Source organism: Choloepus didactylus, chromosome 4, assembly GCF_015220235.1.
Source record: "Choloepus didactylus isolate mChoDid1 chromosome 4, mChoDid1.pri, whole genome shotgun sequence".
Classification (NCBI taxonomy): Eukaryota; Metazoa; Chordata; class Mammalia; order Pilosa; family Megalonychidae; genus Choloepus; species Choloepus didactylus.
Window position 1 is genome coordinate 150,316,442 of NC_051310.1, and position 22,105 is coordinate 150,338,546.

Below are 22,105 nucleotides of genomic sequence, written 5' to 3' on the forward strand. Positions count from 1 at the left end.
TAGAAGGAAATAACTGAAGTGGTGGAACTGCAAACCCATAACATTATTTGAAAATTTGTCCTGTAGCTATGTGTTAAATTGTACTTTGAAAAATTTTCAACCTTTCTGTATATATCTTATATTTCACAATAAAGAAATAACTGAAACTGTGGAACTGTAACCCATAACATTCTTTGAAATTTACTCTGTAACTACTTGATAAATCATACTTTGAAAGTTATCACTCTTATGTATATCTGTTAAATTGCACAATATAAAGTGTATTTAAAAAACAAATATGTGAAGAGGTTGCTCAAAAGCTTTGAAGCAGCCATGAGAGATGGAGGTTTCTACCTATAGGACCACTGCCAGTTTACTTCAGATATAAAAAGACGGAAACATTCCACCTCCTTACCCGACTCTCCAGGGAAGATATGAGCAGGTTAAGTCTATGGAATTTGAATGTGGTTCAACCTCTCTGTCTAATTATCCAAAGAATAGAATGGAGAAGTTGGAGCAGTTTTTTTAGTGTTTCTCTGTTTTGAATGAATTGAAGAACAAAACCTTTCCAGAAGAGGGATGACAAATTAATTCACATAAAATGTTATTATAAATCAGACTAGAAGTAAGAGTTGAGAGCAAACCTTAAGGGGGAAAGGTTCTTTCACTGACATACAAACCTAGCAATTCCACAGAAAGTAGAAGAAAGTGATCTGCAAAACTTGATTAAAACATCTGAAAATATTCTGGGAAGCAGTTGGTGACTCTGATCCAATATGGGAAGGAAACTTTAGAGACAGGCAGAGGAGGGCTTGTCAGGGTTATGTGATAACCCTCTAGAGAGCATTTGAATTCTGTTCCTTCTCTTTTTTCTTTCATATTATGCTTATTTTAACATTGGAGAAATACAACTGTAATAAAGAATGGGGATGATCTCTGTCACTTGATATAGAGGTGATATAATCTGATATTTTCCAGATATATTGTTATGAGACAAAAGCAACAGAAGGTCTGTGGTAAGATAGCTTTGGTAACTTACTATAAGAAAAAAAGAAAACAAGAAAAGAGCCTCTGTGAAAAATGAAACATAGGAAACAAACCACAAAACAATGAGATTGGTTGCATACAAGTGGTGGCTGGAAAGGACAGAAGACTAGAAAAGGATTTGAAAGGACGAGAGGGGAATGCTACTGTCATATCATAAAATTAAAAATGAAAGGAAAAATAAATTTATCTTATTTCAAATGTATAAAGCAACCACATGAAAGAGGACACTGTGCAACCAATTCAATTAACTTTTGATCACAGTACTTTGACTATATACCACAAGAACAAGGAAAATAATTGTTATATAAAAACTGTGAATTTAACTCAGTTTGTTTTACACAGTGGTATGGTTTACAATTCTGAGTGTGTACGTTTGATTTACTTTAAAATTGCACAAGCAAGAAAAGATATAGTGGACAATGAGTGCCAGGTTTCTCAGTGTTGGAAAAGTGAGTTACAAACATTGAAGGCGGAAGGCTAGAATAAATGTATTTTGGGAATGATTTGAAGACATCAATAGAATGACTGGTTTTATATTTATCACATGAAATATTTAATGTAACACATATATATTATACAATTAAAAACATACAAATATAAATATTTTTTATACATGTACATTCTCTTTTTTTTTTTTTTCCTTATCTCTGTCTTCTAAGGGAATCGAAAGCAATGACACCGCAATAGCAAGGAGAAAAACTAGTTCCAAAACCTTGGTATCAGATAAACATTATCCACTACAAGGGACCAGGGTTTCTGGAGAAATGGCTAACTCTAGGGTTGGGTAGGGAATGTACGTAATGATCTGGAACATCATTTTATACCAGAAAGTAAAGATGTTCTCAAAGAATGCTGTGAGTATGTCAGACAGAGGACACAGCTTGAAGGGAAACCCACTAAACAAATGTGGGACAATTTGAGTGTTTTGACAATTATGGTAACAGATTTTAAAACAAAACAAACAAACAAACAAAAAAAAAACAAAAACAATAGAAATCAATCCATGCAGAATAAATATATAAATAAATAAATAAATAGCAGAGAAATGAAAACCCTTCCATTTGTAGAGATATGACTGAAAAATGCAGAAGAAAAAAATACCAGAGGGTGGGATTAGAAAATAATTATTAGGGACCCATTATTCACACAAGCATCGTCAATGGATGCTAAAACTACTTGGTAAAATTTTGATGAGGATCGGAATATTTATACAGTCTCAAATTAGCTCCCTGGAAAATGCTTAATTAATTACAAAGGAAAAATGGTAAGTTTGGAGTGGAGAACCTGGTAGACACCACCCAAAGTAAGTTATCAAAGTTAATATTCCCAGTGATGGGACAAATCAACATTATGTACCCCCTCATATGAAGGACTCAGAAGGACACAGCATTATTCTTACGCTATTATCGTCCAAAATGAATAACTTGAATCTAATTATGAGGAAACCTGGGACAAAACTAAATTGAAAGATTCTACAAGTTCCGAGGTCTGTACTCTTAAAAAATGTTAACATCATAGACATCAAAGAAAGATTAAAGTATAATAAGGAGAAATGGGAATAAAATGCATATTGGGATCTTGGGTTGGTTCCTAGATCAGATTGCTTTCTAAATTTTTTTCTAAAAAGACATTATTTGAACAATTGGCAAAAATTTGAATGAGGTCTATATATTAGATATTCATCTTATATTAATGATCATTTCCTGATTTTGAATATTGCAGTATTTTAGGTAACACATAGAGCTATCGAGGGGTAAAAGGGCATCATGTCTTTAATTTAGTCTCAAAGTTCCTAGAGAATATATATCTTATATATATTACACATGTATATATATATAACATATAAGTGTATATATGTACAAATATATGTGCATGAATTGACATATCTATATGCATATATAATATGCTAATTATACAAATATTATATATTTTATATACATATATGACCAATATTAAATATTAATATTGGTTTTTATAACAAAAAATCTAATTAATTACCTACAAGCAGCAAACAACATAAAATAATTGCAAGTTGAAAATGAAGGGAGGACATATGGGGTAAAAATTTAAAACTCTGTCAGAAGACAAAAATTTTGATTTGAATCAATGGAGAGACATATCCTTTTCATGAGAGGGATAACATAATATAACAAAGATACCAATATTTTATATATATTTATATGATAAAAATTCAGCTGGTCTTTTAGAAACTCATAGTAAAACTTATGTAAGTAAAGACGTGCAGATTAAGTCAGTTTTAAATAGAGCAACAAAGGGAGTGAGCACACCAACTAGACACTAAACCATATACAAGCTAATAGTACCAGAAATAATAAAGTAATGGTGAAATAAAAATTAGTAGAACTGAATAGAAAACTCAGATACACACACACACACACTAGAGAGAAACAAAGGAAGAATGAGAGAGATGAAAGGGAATGGAATTTATAGTCTTATATGATGACATAGCAACACAACTGAGGAAGGACAGGATATTTTGCATATATTGCTGGAATAAAGGTTTACTATAAGGAGATAAACAGAGTTGGGTCCTTACCTTCCATGTGTACAAAGGTGGACTCCAGAAACACTTAACAACAAAATGTGGAAAACATAATGAGACACCAACAGAAAAAAATGTTGAGATCTATATTGGTAATCTATAACTGGGGACGATATCTTATAAACAAATCTTTAAAAAAATACAAAGGCCAAATTTTAATAAACATAAACATATAAATATTAAAAATAATTTCAGTCCAATGAAGGAAAGTAGGAACACAATTTACATTTAAAAAAATCCAAAACTATAAAGGAAAAGATTGATAAATGTGGTTATATTAAAATTTTATATTTATAAACACCACAAAATATTAAAGATAATCTATAGGAGTGAAGATATTTACAGTGCATATAATATACATAATTATTTAAAAACAATTTATAAAAGATAATCCAATGCAAAAATCAGCAAAGAACATATACTGGAAAATCTTCAAAAGAGAAGGAGATTGTCCAATTGATAGCTGAAATGATGTTCAAATTCATTATTAACCAAAGAAATGCAATTAAAGGGTAAAATGTTTTTATACACATCTAACTGAAAAAATAAAAAAAAACCTGCAAAATCCTGTATTGGCAACATCATGAAGAAATCAGGATCCCCTCAGAGAAACAGTGGAAGCGTAAATATCTGCAACTTGGGAGAGTAATTTGGGAATTTCTAGTAAAATTAGGATGTTTATACCTTACAAATCAGCATTTCCATTTCTAAGAATATATTCAAGAGATATTATAATTGGTGTGTACACAGAAACATATATAAATATATTCAAATTAACCATTATATCTATCACTAAACAACTGGAAATACTCTATTGCCCAAAGGAGGAGATTTAAATAATGAATTTTAGCAGATCCATATAATAGAAGACTTTGTTGCCATTAGAGTAAGTAGCATAAAATGACACATATCTAAACAAATCTTAAAATATAAAATTGATTTTAAATTAAATTTTAAAATAATATTTTTGTCAAATTTTAACATGAGCAAAATTATGCACAATGTATTTATACACAAGAAAAGATAATTTAAAAATCCTACAAAGGAATAATGCTTATGGCTTGATTGTGATTATCTTTGCGAAGAGAATAATTTGATGTGAAGGTTGCTTAGAGAAATTCATTGCCTCTAAGTCAATTTTAGGTAAAAAAAAAAAGAGTCTGGAACAAATGTGGCAAAATAGTATAAATTCGAAAAGTTACATGCTGTATCATTATCTACATTTAAATCTTTAACTGAGATAGAAGAAACAGTTGTGAAAATGCCCAAAGATCCCCAGAGACCCAGCTGCTATCTTCCTTGTTGCATTTTTTAAAATAAAAATTTAGTCTAAATTATGGCATGCACAGATGGCTAGGAAAACATTTTTGGGTAAACACTACACCTTTGATAAAACTATGGATGAACATAACAATATGAATTTGATTTCAAAAAAACAAATAGTCTATTTATTCTCAAGTCCATAGACTTTAAATTAACCTTTATAACTCATAAAGCTTTCTGAATTTCTTTATGCAACTTGACCAGCTTGAATATTCCCATTTTTTCCTCATAAGTTGAGATGTGAATGCCTGGGATATATAAAAGCATCATCAAAATTCTTAGTCCATGGGAACTAAGTCAATAGTAGGGTCTTATCTGATTCTCAAGAGAGATATGAGTAAATATAAATCCAAACATAAATGAAAAAGTAGAATGCAACTCCTTGTCACATGTTTGTCATGTGGAATTCTTGTTTCTTAAAAATGAAATAAATATGTCCTTCACATCCATGGATAACAGTATCTGTATGGATCAAACCAATTGTAAAAATGTAGTGTGTTTGGTTTTAAAAAAAAATCCTTTCATGTATGAAGAAAAACTGTGGATGCATGTGCATCTGCTTTTGGGTTTAATGGAGTGTACATAATATTTTGCATATTTATTTATTTAGATAATTTAATAGAAAGGTCCCTAATTCTCAACTAAAAGTAAACAAATAAATATATATTCAATCTCACTTTATTTAAGGGCATTTAGTCTTGGACATTTATTGGCTTCCAACTCGATGAGCCAGGTTTTACTCAATAAGAAATTGCTGTATTTTACTATCCAAAAATTTATTTTAATTTTGGTAAAAGAGTTTAAATAAAGCAACATGTCATAGAAAGACACTAAGGTAACAACTGAAAATTACAATACATTATTAATATATTTAAAAAATCTACATTCAAAACAAATTAAAAACAACAGATCTGAGATGTAATGTGTACGGGTTTTGCACTAAATACCTTTATCGTCATGGTTGTGTCTAGAATGTCTGTCTGGAGCTCATGAGCTGGGTCCTCATCTGCTTCTGCCACTCTCATCTCCTGATTCCTCAGAGTATAAATAATGGGGTTTAGTAACAGTGTGATAACTGAATAAAACACAGAGAGAAATTTATCCACTGAAAAGCTCCTAAATGGCCAAGCATAAATGAAGATACATGGCCCAAAGAACAAGAGTGACCACAGTGATGTGAGCAGACAGGGTGGACAGGGCCTTGGAGAGTCCACTAGAGGAATGACATCGGACAGTGACCAGAATGACAGTGTAGGAAATGAGCAAGAGTGTGAAGCCGATGAAAGACAACAGTTCACTGTCAGCAATTACCAGCAACTCCAGAACATAGGTCTCAGTGCAGGCAAGCTTTAGAACGAGAGGAAGATCACAAAAAATGTTGTCCACTATACTGGGGCCACAGAAGGGCAATGTAACAGTGAAAACCATCTGGCTCATGGTGTGCATGAAACCAACAGCTCATGACAACAGCACTGAACCCACGAGCACCCGGCGGTTCATGATGGTGGTGTAGTGGAGGGGTTTGCAGATCGCAATGTACCGATCCACAGTCATAACTATGAGAAGAGTCATCTCACTGCCCCCTAGAAAGTGGAGGAAGAACATCTGAGCCATGCAGCCCCACAAGGAAATAGTTTTATTCTCCCTGAGGAAATCTAGGAAATGGTCCTAGATTTATATATATAGTGGATATAGACATGTCAAGAAAGGAGAGGTTTCCAAGGAGGAAGTACATTGGTGTGGAGTGCAGGTGAGAGTCACAGTTTACAGTGACCACAATGAGAAAGTTTCCTGTCATGATTGCTGCATAGGCCAACAAAAGTATGAAAAAAAAGAAAACTTCAAGTTCCCAATTGCTGGTGAGTCCAAACAAAACAAATTCAGATATCATTGAACTATTCATCTTGTCCATCAGGTAGGATTTTCAGAAAGCCTTTAAAATGAAGATAATCTATAAATAGTTTTCATTTCAGCTGTGATGGTTTTGAAGGCTAGGACATATAGAAAGTGAATATTTGATTCCTAGGAAAGATTGAAGGTGAACATTTCTGCAAAACCCATTTTAATTGATTAATATGAGTGACATGTTACTTCATTTTTTCTGCCACAAAGGCACAAAAGATGAGAAATATATATATGTATGAAATGTGGCTTGCCACTATAGATTGTATATCCATATGGACTTACAGTTACTACCATCACAAGTTCATCAGTTCATGACCCATGACTTCAAGAATCAATGAGTAAAATGAGTGACATTATATCCAGTCAAATGAGAGAGTTCAAGTGAATGAGAACATATTCATTTGTTTTTGTATTTAATAGTCAATTTTTAACCCTATGTATTCCCTCAACTTGGAATGTTCAAAGGTATGCATTTGAGTGGAATTATATATCTCTTCAGTATATTAACTGTACTTTGTTCTATCAGATATATTTATTATAATTTTTACCTTTATAAAATCCTCAAAATATATACCAGTGATTAAGTGGCTTCTGAAGATTTAAACCAGCTATTGTCTGCAATATATTCTTACCCTTTTCCCCACAGAGAAAATATAATACAAAAATACAATGAACTTTCCAGGAATTTTCTGGACAGGAATATAAATATTTTGCAGTGTCCAAGCTTTTTATGATGGCTGCTTTGTAATTCATACTTGGCATTCGAATCTAGGTGATACCTCACATTAAGCTAACACTCTTAGGTAACTTCTATCTTACTTTGTCAGTCTTAATTTAAATCTTTTGGTCCCAGCTTTCTAATATATTGGTTCCTAACTTGACTTAGGTCTTTGTATACCATCTTTCTTTTCTTTTTTTTTTTTTATTTTCTTCTTTTTTAAACTTACTGATTTATATACCACAAACAAACACACACTCCAAAAACAAATACATACTCATTCCACATTCTAGATATGGAGCACCAGAATAAATGTGGAAAATCTGGCTGGAAGTTCAATTTTTGCTTTAATAGTTCATCAAGTATTCAGATGAAATTGTTTAACCCAAATATCAGAGTTTTTTAAAAAAATTAACTAAGAGTAAAGATTCAAATATTGCTTCTAACTCAACTTTTTCTAGGGAAATATATTCTCAACCCTTTTGTACATTGATTTATTTTTCTGTAAAATAAGTTATAAGCCTCTCAAAGGCAACATATCTGTAATATATTCATATATTTCTCTGTATATATTTGTGCTATGTGTGTGCATTCACAAAATTCTAATTCTTTAACATTATCTCATTTTCTAATTATTGTGAGGGAACTCACACTAACAGGATCAAAAAGAATTTTATCCTGGAAGAATGATAAAGAAGAAGTGGTGTTAATGAAAGCAGTTTGCCCTATTAAATAGAATTACTACAATTACCTAATTGTCTTGTTTATAAAGAATTATTGTCAACATCCTTGGAATCTTTTTCATGTGAAAATTGAGTCTACTTACTAGTTGCAAAATTGTTTTTAAAATGATACAGTCCTTAAACTGAAAATGCTAACAGGAAAACATCTTGAGGAGATTCACAAAGGTAATTTTTTAATGTCATATATAAAATCAGAAAATTAAAAACAGAAGATGGTATTTATTACTTAGGGGCTCTTTTGATTTTTTAAAGCATAGTTATGAAAAATGTCCAGCTATGTCTACCTATATTTGGATTCAAATTTGTTATGATAAATGGAGCAATTCACTATAGTAATTCATGAAGTAATTTCAGATTATCTGAAAAATATATTTTCTACTTAGGCACAACTGAAAATAGTGTAAGAAAAATTAAAGAAATCTTCCTAACTTAAGCCAAAGTTTAACATAAAGGCAAATCTTAAATAAGTAGTATGTATAATGCATATGTCAATGTACTGAAAAGGAATGAAAAGTAATGGAATAAAAATTGTCTCAAGTTGGGTTTGATTTTTCTCTAGCAGGAACTATTTGAGGAGATGAACAACCTGTGAATAGGAGCGCTTAGATTTGCAAATGCCATTCACCCATTCACATGGCTAAAGATGCAAAACTATTCTACTCCTTCCAGCTATGAGTGCTTGCTTGAGGGCAATAAAAAAAATAGGGGCATGCAGTCCTGTGTATTTATATTCAGTGAGAGACTCATTTTCATTCCTTTCCACAAAAGCAGTTAAATAGGAGAGCTAGTATATGTAGAAAGTCGTAACTAGCAATTGTCTTGAAAAGAATTAGGGCTCATGGTATCCAGTGATCATGAGTTTATTTTCTTATGAAACCATGAAACCATGTGTGGGTATGATAATCCACAAGTAAAGTTCACTTATCGAAAGAGAAAATATTTGGAAGGTGAAAAGTCAGATTAATGGTGAAAATAACCGCTCTATTTTCTTAATTAAAATAATATACTTGTATATTTAATAGACACAGTTTTAATATTAATTTTAAGTGAAAAAGGTTTTTAAACTCATACTGATCAAGTAAAAAATATCAAAAGAATTGTCCTAGAAAAAGGTAGATAAGAGCCTTTGGGCTTAGAAATATAGGGAATAGTCTTAGGGTTGCAAATTTATCAAAAATGAATCTATTAGCAGTACAATTAGCTAACTGTTTTAAGTAAAATGTCATATGAGTTACTCATGAAAATAAGTGTAAATGATGGAGAAATAAATGGATTTCAATGTAATCATTTATCTCACTGGCATTCCATAAATGCTAACTGATTTAAAATAACTACTCATAGTAAATATAAAAATAATTCCAGTGAATATTAAAATAACTCAGTATTTACCAATTTTTTGATCTGGTATCTTATTACACTAAATTTCAGACATATCACAGGTGCTAAGATTACCTAAGGAGGAACTTAATTTTTCCTGTAATTTCTATGTCCTAAACTATTTTGTCTTTTTATGAACTCTGGATTAAACTGATCCTGTTTTATATTCTGAAAACTCAAACTCAAGGATAAAACTGACGGTACTCCTCAGGGCGTGAGTGATTTTCATCAGTTGCAGAGTGGCCCTTCTGTTCCTACTGTAACTGGATGCAATTATCATTAAGCTAGATAACCTAAATTTTTTGTCTCCTATTGCCTTCATGATCACAACAATATTTTTACATTCAATAAACAAGTTTCATAGAAAATGTCTCATATTTTGAAAAGTATTCAACTGCATCATCTTGTTGACACTACTATTTAACCTACCAGTCGTGCTGAAGAGTGGTGGCTTCAGTGAAATGCAGACACAGTGACATTCTGAATATATATGGGTTATTTTTTTACCTACAGGTATATGAAAGACAATCATTTGCAGGTCTTAAAAAGTGGCAGGCACGTTATCAACTACCAGAGGGAATTATTAAATTAAACCTGTTGCTTTTCCCTAAGGTAAAACAAGAACATACTCATTACATAAGTGGGTTGTGAATTCACCAAGTTTATCAGCCATGTGAACTGGCTCTAGAAAGTTTTCTAGAAAGTGCTTTCTCTAGAAAGCACCAACTCAGTTTGTACAATTTTAGAGGATGAGCATATTGATAGCAAATGAACTTATACATGACAAACTTGAGTGAACTCGAATTGTAATAACTTAATTTTATGAATCTGAGTGTTTATAAATTTAATAATTGAATGATTTCATTCAAGTAAAATTAAAATAAGCAGTGTTGATGCCGTACAATACTTTTAAAGAAATTCATAGGCAAGGTTTTCTTTAACAAAAAGAAAATTTTTATATTATCATATAAAAGACATTTTGCAGACACAGGATAGATAAAGCAGGGAGAGAGACAGAGAAAGAGAGAGTTTCTACCAGCTTTGTGCTCTTTATTGATTAATGCTAATATTACTGGAGTTTAAAAGTCAACCACTGTGAGGATTTAGAATTTTACTGTTCTTTTATATTGTATAGACCTTCATGATGTGACACCAGCAAGATAGTAAAGAGTTCTTGATTTTAATCCATAATATTTCAGATGATATTGATGTTTTAGAAAACTGAGTACTCAAGAAATGTTTTAAATATTTATTTCCAAGCATATTTTTACATTCAACTATGCATGATATGCCTATTGAGGCCATGCAACAAAGAAGTTTTTGAAATCCTAATTCAATTCCTAATTCCTCTAGGAAACATCCATAAGGTTGATATACATTGACATATATTTCTAACAGCCATTAAGTTACAACATATTTTAAAAATAAAATGTACATAATACCACATTTGTGCTATTTTGCTAAACTTTTCTATATTTACATCTTAAGCCACAAGAATATTATAAAATTTTTGCAAGGAGACATTATGTTTTTATATTTTAAATAATCTAATATATGCAGATGCATAATAAATGAACTATGATTACTAAGAACATTTTACATTAAAATTTTTAATCAAATATATGCTCCATAAGAATTTTGAGGAGCTATAATTGATATTAGTTAACATTTTCATTGCAATTATTTAAATAAATATTTGAGACTCAAATCTTAAGAGGGACAAAAATAAACAGTAAAAACCATGCTGTGACAGACAATACTTAATGAGTCAGCCAGAGACCAATATTTTGGCTGCACAGTCTCTTAATGGCTGCCTTCATTTCCTGATTCCTCAGAGTATAAATAATTGGATTAAGGAGGGGGGTGATTATAGAGTAAAACACTGAAAGAAATTTATCCATAGAGAAACTGTAGAATGGAAAAGCATAGATGAAGGTGATTGGGCCAAAGAAGAGAGTTACTACTGTGATGTGAGCAGAGAGAGTGGACACAGCCTTGGAGGATGCCCTGGAGGAGTGATGCCAGATGGTGTCTAACATGACAATGTAGGATATCAGCAAGAAAATGAAGCAGATCAGCGACAGAAGACCACTGTCCACAATCACTAGGCGCTCCAGGATATATGTCTCGGTGCAAGCAAGCTTGATGACCAGGGGAAGGTCACAGAAAATGCTGTCCACAACTTTGGGACCACAGAACGGTAAATTTACTGTGAATGCCATCTGGCTTGTGGTATGTATGAACGCAAGTGCCCATGAAAGCAATAGAAACACAATGAGCACCCTGTAATTCATGATGTTCTTGTAGTGCAGAGGTTTGCATATGGCAACATACCTGTCAATGGCCATCGCTATCAGGAGAGACATCTCACCACCCCCAAAGAAGTGCATGAAAAACATCTGGGCCATGCAGCCCCAGAAGGATATGGTCTTGCTCATTCTAAGGAAGTCTGCAATCACTTTGGGAGTTGCTGCAGAGGAAAGACATAAGTCAAAAAATGATAAATTTGCCAAAAAGAAATACATGGGGGTATGAAGATGGTTATCAAATATCACAGATATCATAATTAGGAGATTTCCCACTATGATGGCTACATAGACAAGAAGGAAGATGGTGAAAAATAAAAACTGAATTTCTTGAGAACTGGAAAGTCCCAGCAGGATAAATTCAGAAACACTTGATCTGTTATTCAGGAGATCCATTTATTCATTTGCATCACTTTACCAGTTGTTGTCTAAAGGCATATATAAGAAACAGCGAAAAGAAATCATAGAGACTAACATGGCATGAGCCTAATTTTTACATAAGAATCCTAGTCTTTATTCAGGGAAACAGCCCTTATGGCACTAAGACTGCTTATTTAGATTTTCCTTAGTAATTTTCAGTTTGAGCAATTGCACAGGTCCACAATGTCAACAAAAACTATGTGGGATATGGAGCCATATCAATCACAATTACTTATCGATTAGTTTTCAAGACAAAGTTAGTTATGACATTTGTGAATACTTGTTCTTCCTTCATATTCAGCCCCAGCTCAGGCTGTACATGAACACTTAGCTTATTAGTATTTTAGAAAAGTTTTTTGAAAAGTAGACTGAGGATACATTATATTTGGAAGTTTTCAGAAAGAAAATTTGTATCACATCTTTAGTATATTGTAAACAAAAGTCTTTTCCACAGTCAAAAAATGATTGCTGAAATCATACAATTTACATTATGCTTCCATTAATGGAACTAGAAAACATTAATTAGAGACCATGACCATAATATTGATATAAAGTTTAATGTTGAGTCAATTATATAGTTAATTGATGTTAAACATGATTATTGAGAAAATATATGACTTCAGACCTGAATTATACAGATCTACTCTCAAACCTTGAGATGGTCATCTCACCTTGCCTCACTCTTCAGTGTATGTTAACAAAGTAATTTTATTCCACCTGTACATTCTCATGGAATTGCTGCAATATTGGATAGAAAACAATTTTGATATGATTCTCTTGGCTAATGCATATGTGTTCACATGTAATCAGTACACAGAAATACCAAGATCTCCATTATTGACATTAGGACCTGAACTTGATCTCTTTACATTTCTTCAACTTTTCTTCCTCAAAGATATGGAACATGTGAGGTGAATCATAAACCTATAAAAGAAAAAAAAATGTATAATATATTGTTTGAACATAATCTTTGTGTTCCTAACTTGTCTCCTTTGTATCTTTGTGTCCTCTATGGACTTTTCTCTAATGTTCACTTAAACCTGAGCTTTTTCAATAATGGATTTAAGTCACAGATATTTTGTTACTGACTTTGGTGGAATCAGCTAATCTAAATGATATTTCAAAATAGATGTTTACATCTAAAGAGTATAGGTCAATACATGAATCCTCATGGTACAGAATTTTCCCCCATTTGACTAGATGTCTATATTCTAAGTTTATTCCAGTATTGTTGCTGACATCCAGTTCTTTTTCACGCCTTTCTCAGAGCCCTAGACCCAGAACTAACGACAGTTATAAAAGGAATAAAATCAGGTATATGTGACTTTTCACTGTACATTGTAATCATTTAATTACACAGTTTAATTTTTAAAAATACAGTATGCCTAGTAGACTATGAAGAATATTTATTTACATGAACTTTTCTACATATGGTTACTGCCACTAATGTGAATTTTATCATAGCTGGCCCAACTTGAACCATTAGTTTTGACATCATCATTGTGAGTTCAGGTATACTACTCTCTTTCACAAGTCAACAGAATTTGATAACAGAAAACTTGAAAAGTAAATTATTACAGGCAAAAAGAAAATTTAGAATGAAAGGGTAGATTTGGGTAATTTGTTTAAAGGAAAATAGAAAATCCAGAAGCTATAAAGGAAATATATATATGTATATATATATATAAATTCATATATATAAATATATGTGACAAACTATTTTTTAAAATTGGAAAATAATATAAATAGGCAAACGATAGCATAAATGCTTTCAAAACATATGACACAAAATATTAATATCAGCAATTTATAAAAATCTCTTCCTACTTGTTTGCTTTTAAGGTAACCACAGTAAAGTTAGAAAAATGATGTATATGAATAGGCATTTCACAGACAGTAATTGCACTAACGGTTGAAGCTGTGGGAAAGAATGAATAATATCATTAGTAGTTAGAAAAAGGCAATATATAATAAGGAGATATCACTTCCCACCCATCTGATAACTAAACATTAAAAGAGAGATAACACCTCTCACGATGGTGTGATGAAAAGGTATTCAGACACCCAGAAACTGTCAGGAGGGGGAGGAGGAAGCGTCGTTGTCGAAGAGAGGCAATTTGGGCCACCTCCAGGGTCCTCTCTGCCATTTCTGAACTGGACCCTCATCCCTGTGATTGTGGCATCAGTGAAGAGAGCTGTTAGGGGAGAAGCAGGGGCAGTCAACCAAATCCCCTTCCTTCCCCTGAGGCGGGGCCAGGCCAGGCCAGCTGAGGCGGGGGAGGCCGGGGGAGGGAGCGCGGGCCTGACTGCTGAGCTGATTGACGGTAAGATGGTTGGAGGCAAAGTAAAGAAGCCTGGTAAACGTGGTCGGGAGCCAGCCAAAATCGACTTGAAGGCAAAACTTGAGAGAAGCCAACAGAGTGCAAGAGAATGCCGGGCCAGAAAAAAGCTGAGATACCAGTATTTGGAAGAATTGGTGCTCAGTCGGGAAAGAGCCATATGTGCTGTCAGAGAGGAACTGGAAATGTACAGGCAGTGGTGCATGGCAATGCACCAAGGAAAAACCCCTGCTGAAATAAAGTCCCTGCTCGCTGGAGAAGAGCAGAATAAATCCCAGCAGAACCCTAGCAGGCACACCAAGGTTGGGAAGGCAGAAGCTAGTAACAGTTCCTTGTGAAGATCATATAAAATGATGACAGTGACTGAAGCCAATGTTCCGATTCCCAGGGAGGATGAATGGGCAACATTGCACTACTTGGCTCCGTTTACTACCTACTGCTCAGTAGTTATCTCCGTAAATCTGCAATTTCTACCAAAATGTGTGATCCTAGATCTCAAATGGTCTTGCTCCAACATGCAACACAGAGAAAATTTACGGACATTCAGACCTGTTCTGGTTGGTGTTGCCAGCCATGGCATTTAACATGTTGTGATGCTTAAAACCACAGGAGTGGAAAAAAATGAGTTGAAGATTGTATTTTTGCACTGTGTAACTCCATATTGCTTTATTAGTTATTATGCTCTTTCTATGTAATTATGTGCGTGTGTGTGTGTTTTGGTGTCACCTTCTTTCATGTTTGTGATTGCCCTACAAAGGGAAACCAATGGGCTGATGACTGACCCTTAAGTTCTCAGCCTTTATGGACCTAATCTTATTTCATTATATTTATTCAAGTAATATATATTTCCTGCATGAACCATGATTTCTCTGTGAGCCATTCCAGCATAAGCTATGAATATGTATTAACCAATATAAATATTCATATTCTTATAATCCACAATAGTCTACCTGTTTTAAATAATGAAGTCGTTAGCAAAATCCTTCAGGAAATCCCCTATTTAAAACCTTTGTTGTTGTCTTCTCAAACTGTATTTATACAGTTTATAAAAGTTTGCTTACAGCCTCATGCATACTTGGAGAATGTTTGCCACATTTTATTGTTAAGTGAGAAGCAACCCTTCAGACTTTTCAGCAGCACAGATCATCTTGACAACCCAGAATATATATGTATGTATGTATGTATGTAGGTAGGTAGGTAGGTACGTAGGTACGTACTTCTAAGCTATGTGTTTGTGTGTATGGGGGAAAGCAGGAATGAATGTTCGCATACATTTTCTTTGTGTACTCCACTAACTTGGAGAACTTTTCTTAAGAAAATAAGATGAAGCTAGCTGCTGAGATTGAGTTTCTGCATCAAGATATCTAGAATAAAAAAAGGGACAAATTGCTAATAGATCTAATGGCTATAGCTGTCACCAGGACACTTAGTTTCTTTCCTGATATGAGTTTCCTTATGAGTGTGTTTTGAGCCAGGAAGAAAGATGCTGTGGGTGTGCATCTGGTCCAGCCCTGACCATGCCTCCACTGCTGAGTGATGCACCAGTGCTTGTGTTGGGCACTGCACTTGTGGACCTGACAGGAGGGCAGAAGAGCAGAGCAGTTCTTTCCAGCTCCCATCACAGCTACATTTACTCCTGACTACCATATGGAGTGAAGCTTGAAGAATCAAGCTCATAATATGACCTAAGAATCTTGATTGTCCCAATGAAACACTATGACTCTCTTTCTCATATGCTAAATTATAATTGTTCTTCACTCTAATGAAGCAAATATTTGGCTTCCTAACAAAATGTTCTGTTATAAACTGGTAGTCTATTGTTTGTGAGGTGGAACATGAGATGGACCACATAGTTTAAAATTATAAGGTATTTTCCCCCTTCACTCAGGCCATGAGTTTGAATAAAGTGCCTCTTCATAGCCTGAGTTCCTAAAGACCTCTTGCACTTTGGTTGCAAACTCAGATCTCCAGTGTGGCTGTGTGTGACTACTGATATTTCACTAGCATAGCCTGTTGGGTCTCTCTGTTTCGGAGGACTGGGGATTTAAGAGTATTTAATGTCTTTTTAGGATCATAGATGCGGATTAAGAATTGTTGATATTCCAGGACTTTAGAATTTAAGTGTTTTAAATATAGTGTTCAGATTGTAGTGTGTATGTTTTTGCTCTCTGGTCTACTCAATTGTCTATTTTTATTTTGCAAAACATCCCAAGACTTACTTTATGTTGCTTTGTTCAGTACTTTTTGAGTTCTCCAGAAGAGTTGTTTACCAAAGCAAACATTCCAAAATGAATGTGGCTCATGGCTCTTCAATAGAATGTCTCCATTGTGCTTGAAGTGTTTCTTCTCTGGGTTTAATTCTAAATTACAGGGTTATTTGCGTTTTCTTTTTCCTTTTTTTGGAGGAACCTTTATAAGAACAGTGACTATATCCTCAGGTAGAGGATGTATAATTTTGGGTGAAAGTAAATTATAATTTATTTGAATTTATTCGTAAATCTGTCTATTTGATCTTTGAGAATATATCAAACCAAGAAAAAATTCCTTCATCTTAAAAACAAATTATTTTATTGCTTTGGGTATGGTGCTGGCTGCAAGCTTTTGGCCACTTTGAAGCACAGTGATAAAAGTCACTGATTAAAACACCTGGAGCATTTCCTTCTCCATTCCAGGTAAGAAACAGTATACTGAAATCCTGGCATCTCTCACCTACTCGTAATGATAACAAAATGGCTGAGAGAACTGAAGAAATTGAGAAATACATTGAGCTCAGTCCCTCTGACTGTTCTCCTTTCTTTCTGAGTAAACAAAGCCATGTATTCTTTTTCTTTTTTTACCAAATAAGGGGGAAATTCATTTCTGTTTTAGACCAGTCATATTCTGTCATTAAGTTAGCATAGACCTGCTGCATCTGAGAGCAACTGAATATAATATGGAGTAAACCTACTCCATTATTTATTATATTAGACTTAAAAATTTAAATTCTTTAAAAATATATCTTTCCATTATATCTAAATAAGAATCTCTCTTACTCTGGCAAATTCATATCACTGTTCACCAGCTAACTGACAGTATTTATCAGCATCACCATTTAGCATTTTATTTTATCATCTTTGAATTATGATCAACATGACATGAGTTGGCTCACTGCAAAAAGTACAGGTTTAAACTGGACTTCCTTTGGTTGCTATAAAGGCAAAGAAAATTTAAAAACATAAATGATACATTTCATGAGAAATCATTTGTATATTATCAATTACATACTTAGTTTTAAAAAGGAGGAAGATTACTGTTAAACCATACGGTGTTTGGGGCATTGGAGTTAAACCTCATGGTGTTTGGGGCATTGGGGGCATTTTTCTTTCTCGGAGGAACATTGTACAATTATATTTTAATGAAAAATTTGAAAAAATCTAAAAATATATATATATATATATATATATATATATATATATATATATATATATATATATTCAAGCTACCACAGATTCTTTTTTTAAGGAATCTGGTATTATCCACCAAAAAAAAAAAAAAAAAACACCTACCCTCTGACTACTTTCTGGTAGGGTGTACCACAGAATGGAAAGGAACAGCTTATGAAAATGCATGTCTACAAGCACTCATTTTTTCACTGTTTGATGTCAAAATCGGGTGGGGGGCAAAGCAAATGCTCATCTCTAAGGGAATGTTTGATACAACATGTTACATTGATGCCATGGGATTTTATACAGCTATTAAAAGGGTAAATCAGAACTCTATTTACTGCTCCTGAAGAATATCCGTGATCTAGTGCTAAATTAGAAAAACTAGTTTCAGAAAAATACACTTGGCATTATTTCTTTTCATGCTTATAAAATCATAAGCAGACTCTACATCAGGCTGTTAACATTGATTTCTGGGAAGTTGAAGGTGGTGTAAGAGAAAGGGGAAGAGGAGGGAAGTGAAGGTAGGAGAACAACAGAAGGAAAATGGAAGAATTCTTCAAGAAGGTGAAAGCAATAGGTAAAGAATAGAAGTTCATGGATGACAGAATTGAAAATTCTTTAATATAAGAATAATTTGATCTTAAGACCTCATGCTAACTTTTTGTGTTGAATTCCTGAATTTTTTATACAATCTCTATAGTAAAATGTATAAATTCTGGGGAGAAATCTTACCTGTTTCCAACCTAATAGTTTATTTTTCCTCCTTTAACGTGTAAGCCTTTCTGTTAGGAGCCCTGAGCAAATCCAGGCCACACAGGATCTGATTCCTGCTGCGATGTAGTTTAGACTCTGCCTGGGAGAATCGGGTGCTAACTCAAGAACTTAAATCAAGGCACACTAAAATAAGCCCTACAATGATACAAGCTGATGATGAGGCCATATAGAGAATGGAGAGATTAATTAGACTGGAGACACCTCATATGAGAGGTGAGGGTTGAGGATTTCAGGGGTTTATGCAAATAAGCATCAACTGAAAATTTTTCTTTTGGCAGATATGGTGATGCCCTATAACCTTAAGGCTGATTTTCTTTTTTATAGATCTATCATAATTAAATAATTAAATAGAAACAGCAAAAAAAGTGTCCATATTGGGTTTGTAAACTGATGGAAAAGGTCAGTCTCACCGCAAAGTGGAGATGTTAGCAATTGGAAGAGAAGGAGGAAATAGCACTCCAGGTGGTGGGGACACCAAGAACAAGAAGGGGCACAAGGGCTGATCCTGCGGGGTTTGGGGTGGACCAATAACAAACAGAGGTGGGGAGAGAGGAGGGAGAAGGGAAAGCAAGAGGCAACAATAGTGAGAGGCAGTGTTTCAGGGTGAAATCTTGGGATAGGAGGCAACTAAGAGATTGCATAAGATTGTAGAAGAGGTGGGATTGAAGAGAATCATGGCAACCAAAGAAGAGTTGAAAAATGGCTTTTAAATAAACAGGGTCAAATGCTTTAGCTTTTTCACAGATAATGAAGACTAGAATTGGTGTGTTATATTTGAAATTAGTCAGGTCATTGATCTCAGTGAAAATACTTTTACTAGAGGTGACTAAACCCTGTTTTCAAACATTCTATGTGTGAATGAGGAACTGGAAAACCAAACAAATGAGAGACTAGTAAGTTGAAGCAATGAGTAAGATGGTGAAGGTCTAGGGTGAAGGGAGAAGATGACAGAGTGGGCTGAAGGAAACAGACCTAGAGAATGATTTTGTTAGCGTGATATAGATTTAAGTACATTAATATGTTGATGTTACATAGCCAAAAGGAAAGGATATTTAAAAATTGCAACAAAAGTCTTTTCAATAAATGATGCTGGAGAATTGGTTCTCCATTTGCAAAAACAAACAAAAAAACAAAAAAACAAAAAAAGATGAATCTCAAACTATACCTCATGACTTCTACAAATATTAACTCTAAATTGAATCATAAACCCAAGTATTATCCAGAAAACTAGGTTTCCTAGAAATAAAATCGGGAGAAAATATGCATGAATTTGGGTTAGGCAAACAGTTTTTAGTAACAACTACAAAAGCATGCACGATCCATGAAAAATATTTTAACATAGTAGACCTGAACTATAAAACAGGTTGTATGCTATTTCTGCTTGTAAGTAAGTGTTTATAGGTTTGGTAGAACTTGCTTTGAGACTTCTTTTTTCACTTAGAATACAGCATCTGAGTGTGAGTTCAGGAGAGGAAGAGGAAGAAATTAAGTCCCCACCTACCTCTAATGAGAAGCTCCCAATATTTACCAAAAGAGGATACCTTTGCTGAACAGCCATTCACTTATAGTCATTCATGAAAACAGACACAGAGTTGTGCATTAGAACCAAATTGCAACAACTCTGACAATTTTCAACTGTAGGATTTATTAGATATTATAGTGCTTCTTTGCACATGTAAACAACCATAATTTATGAAGAAATGGGCTTGGAAATTTATTTTAGGAATCCAAATTTTTTGTAAATAGAGAAACTTCTTTGTAAGATATGAGAAATATTTTATATTTTCCTATTCATATTCATGTTCACAAAAGCTATAACTGGCTTCAATAAAATTGAGGACTATTAATGGAGAAACAGAAAGAACAAAGGAAGGTCTGAAGGCCTTGATGATGTGGTCATTGAAGGCCATTCCTGTCTGGAGGACTTAATGTTAGACTGTGGAAAGTCGCCTCCCGAATCGGGCCTAGCGTATGCGCTGCAGCCTGCTCTAGAGTTACCCCCGCCCATCGAGTGAGCCAAGATGGCGCCTGCATCCTGTTTCCGCATAGTGACGCATGTATCCGCCACCCGCTCCTACCAATCGAAATCCTGTATACGCGATACTAGCCTAGAAGCTTATTGGTTGTTAATTGTGTATAAAAGGTCTTACCCGGACGGGGTAGGGTGAGACAGCCCACAAGGAGCCGTGCCTGACGGCCACATCGAGGCTGCTCTCCCACGAGGCGCCGTGCCCCGTGTGGGAACCAGTAACACAGAATGTTCATCTAGCTGTAGTAAAGGGCTTGCTTTCACAACTGCCGTGTGGTTCGAGTCGTGATTCATGACCAGGTTAGTTCGCGCAGTCTGCATCTCTCTCTCTCCTTCCCTGTTTCCCCTCGCCGGCCGGGAACCGGGGACCGAGCGGGGCAGCGCCGGACAAGTGGTGGCCCGTACGGGGAAGCTCCTCCTCCTGCCTCGCTCTCGACGGTCCCTCTGTGAGGAGAGCAGCGCTGCGCGTCGAGCTTACGGCGGACTTCCCGCGCCTGATCAACGCGAGAAGGTGAGTGCGTCTTATTACATGATAGTTAGGGCCCGTGGGTTTTCAGGTGACCCCGGGGGACTCGGAAGAGCTCTCCGAGTGACTGAAGTATAGTGCCGACTGCAATCATGGGGCAGTCCGGAAGTTCACCTCTCTTAGCTCCCTTAAAGAACCTTTTGAAACAACGGGGTATCTCGGTCAGGAAAAGCTCCCTTCAGCGTTTTCTTGATACTTTTGCCCCTTGGTTTGCCTGCACCGGCAGCCTTAGCCTACCCTCTTGGATGAAGCTCGGTCGCGACATAGACCGAGCGCGCCAGACGGGCGTGTGTATGGACCCGATTCTAGTACCCATATGGGAGACCGTCCGTGCGGTCCTTGAACTAGAATCGGCTACCGGCCTAAGCCCGTCCTCTGTCTTGCAAGAAGCACGGTGCGCGCTCCAAGAAACCCAGTCAGTTTCGTCAGCGGACGGCTCCTGTAAGGGCAAACCGCCGGAGTCCAGTGACTCTGACTCAGAGTCAGATAGCGATACTGACGAGAAGGCGGAAGCATCCCCGCTAATTGAGTGGGAGGAGCCTCCCGCCACACCCGTGCGGCCTTCCGCCCCGCCAATGTCTACCGCTGCACCCCCAGGGACACCCCAGCTCCCAACTGACGCCTTGGGCGG

At 35.0% G+C, this 22,105-nt stretch overlaps 2 protein-coding genes and 1 pseudogene across 2 annotated transcripts; 1 reads left to right on the top strand and 2 right to left on the bottom strand.

The window, feature by feature from the left end:
* Positions 1 to 5,879: 5,879 nt before the first annotated feature.
* On the bottom strand, positions 5,880 to 6,824 carry LOC119533432 (annotated as a pseudogene).
* A 4,591-nt stretch (positions 6,825 to 11,415) lies between these two features.
* LOC119532859 (olfactory receptor 4K13-like) lies at positions 11,416 to 12,357 on the bottom strand. The gene has a single exon (XM_037835117.1). It carries the CDS (start codon positions 12,355 to 12,357, stop codon positions 11,416 to 11,418), a length of 942 nt encoding a protein of 313 aa, XP_037691045.1.
* Positions 12,358 to 14,425: 2,068 nt separating this feature from the next.
* On the top strand, positions 14,426 to 15,058 carry LOC119532860 (cAMP-responsive element-binding protein-like 2). The gene has a single exon (XM_037835118.1). The coding sequence runs from the start codon at positions 14,426 to 14,428 to the stop codon at positions 15,056 to 15,058; it is 633 nt and encodes a 210-aa protein (XP_037691046.1).
* Positions 15,059 to 22,105: the final 7,047 nt, after the last annotated feature.

What these genes read in the sequence shown, in the direction of transcription:
- LOC119532859 (XM_037835117.1), bottom strand. Translation starts at nt 12,357, where the DNA reads ATGGATCTCCTGAATAACAGATCAAGTGTTTCTGAATTTATCCTGCTG.
- LOC119532860 (XM_037835118.1), top strand. Translation starts at nt 14,426, where the DNA reads ATGAAAAGGTATTCAGACACCCAGAAACTGTCAGGAGGGGGAGGAGGA.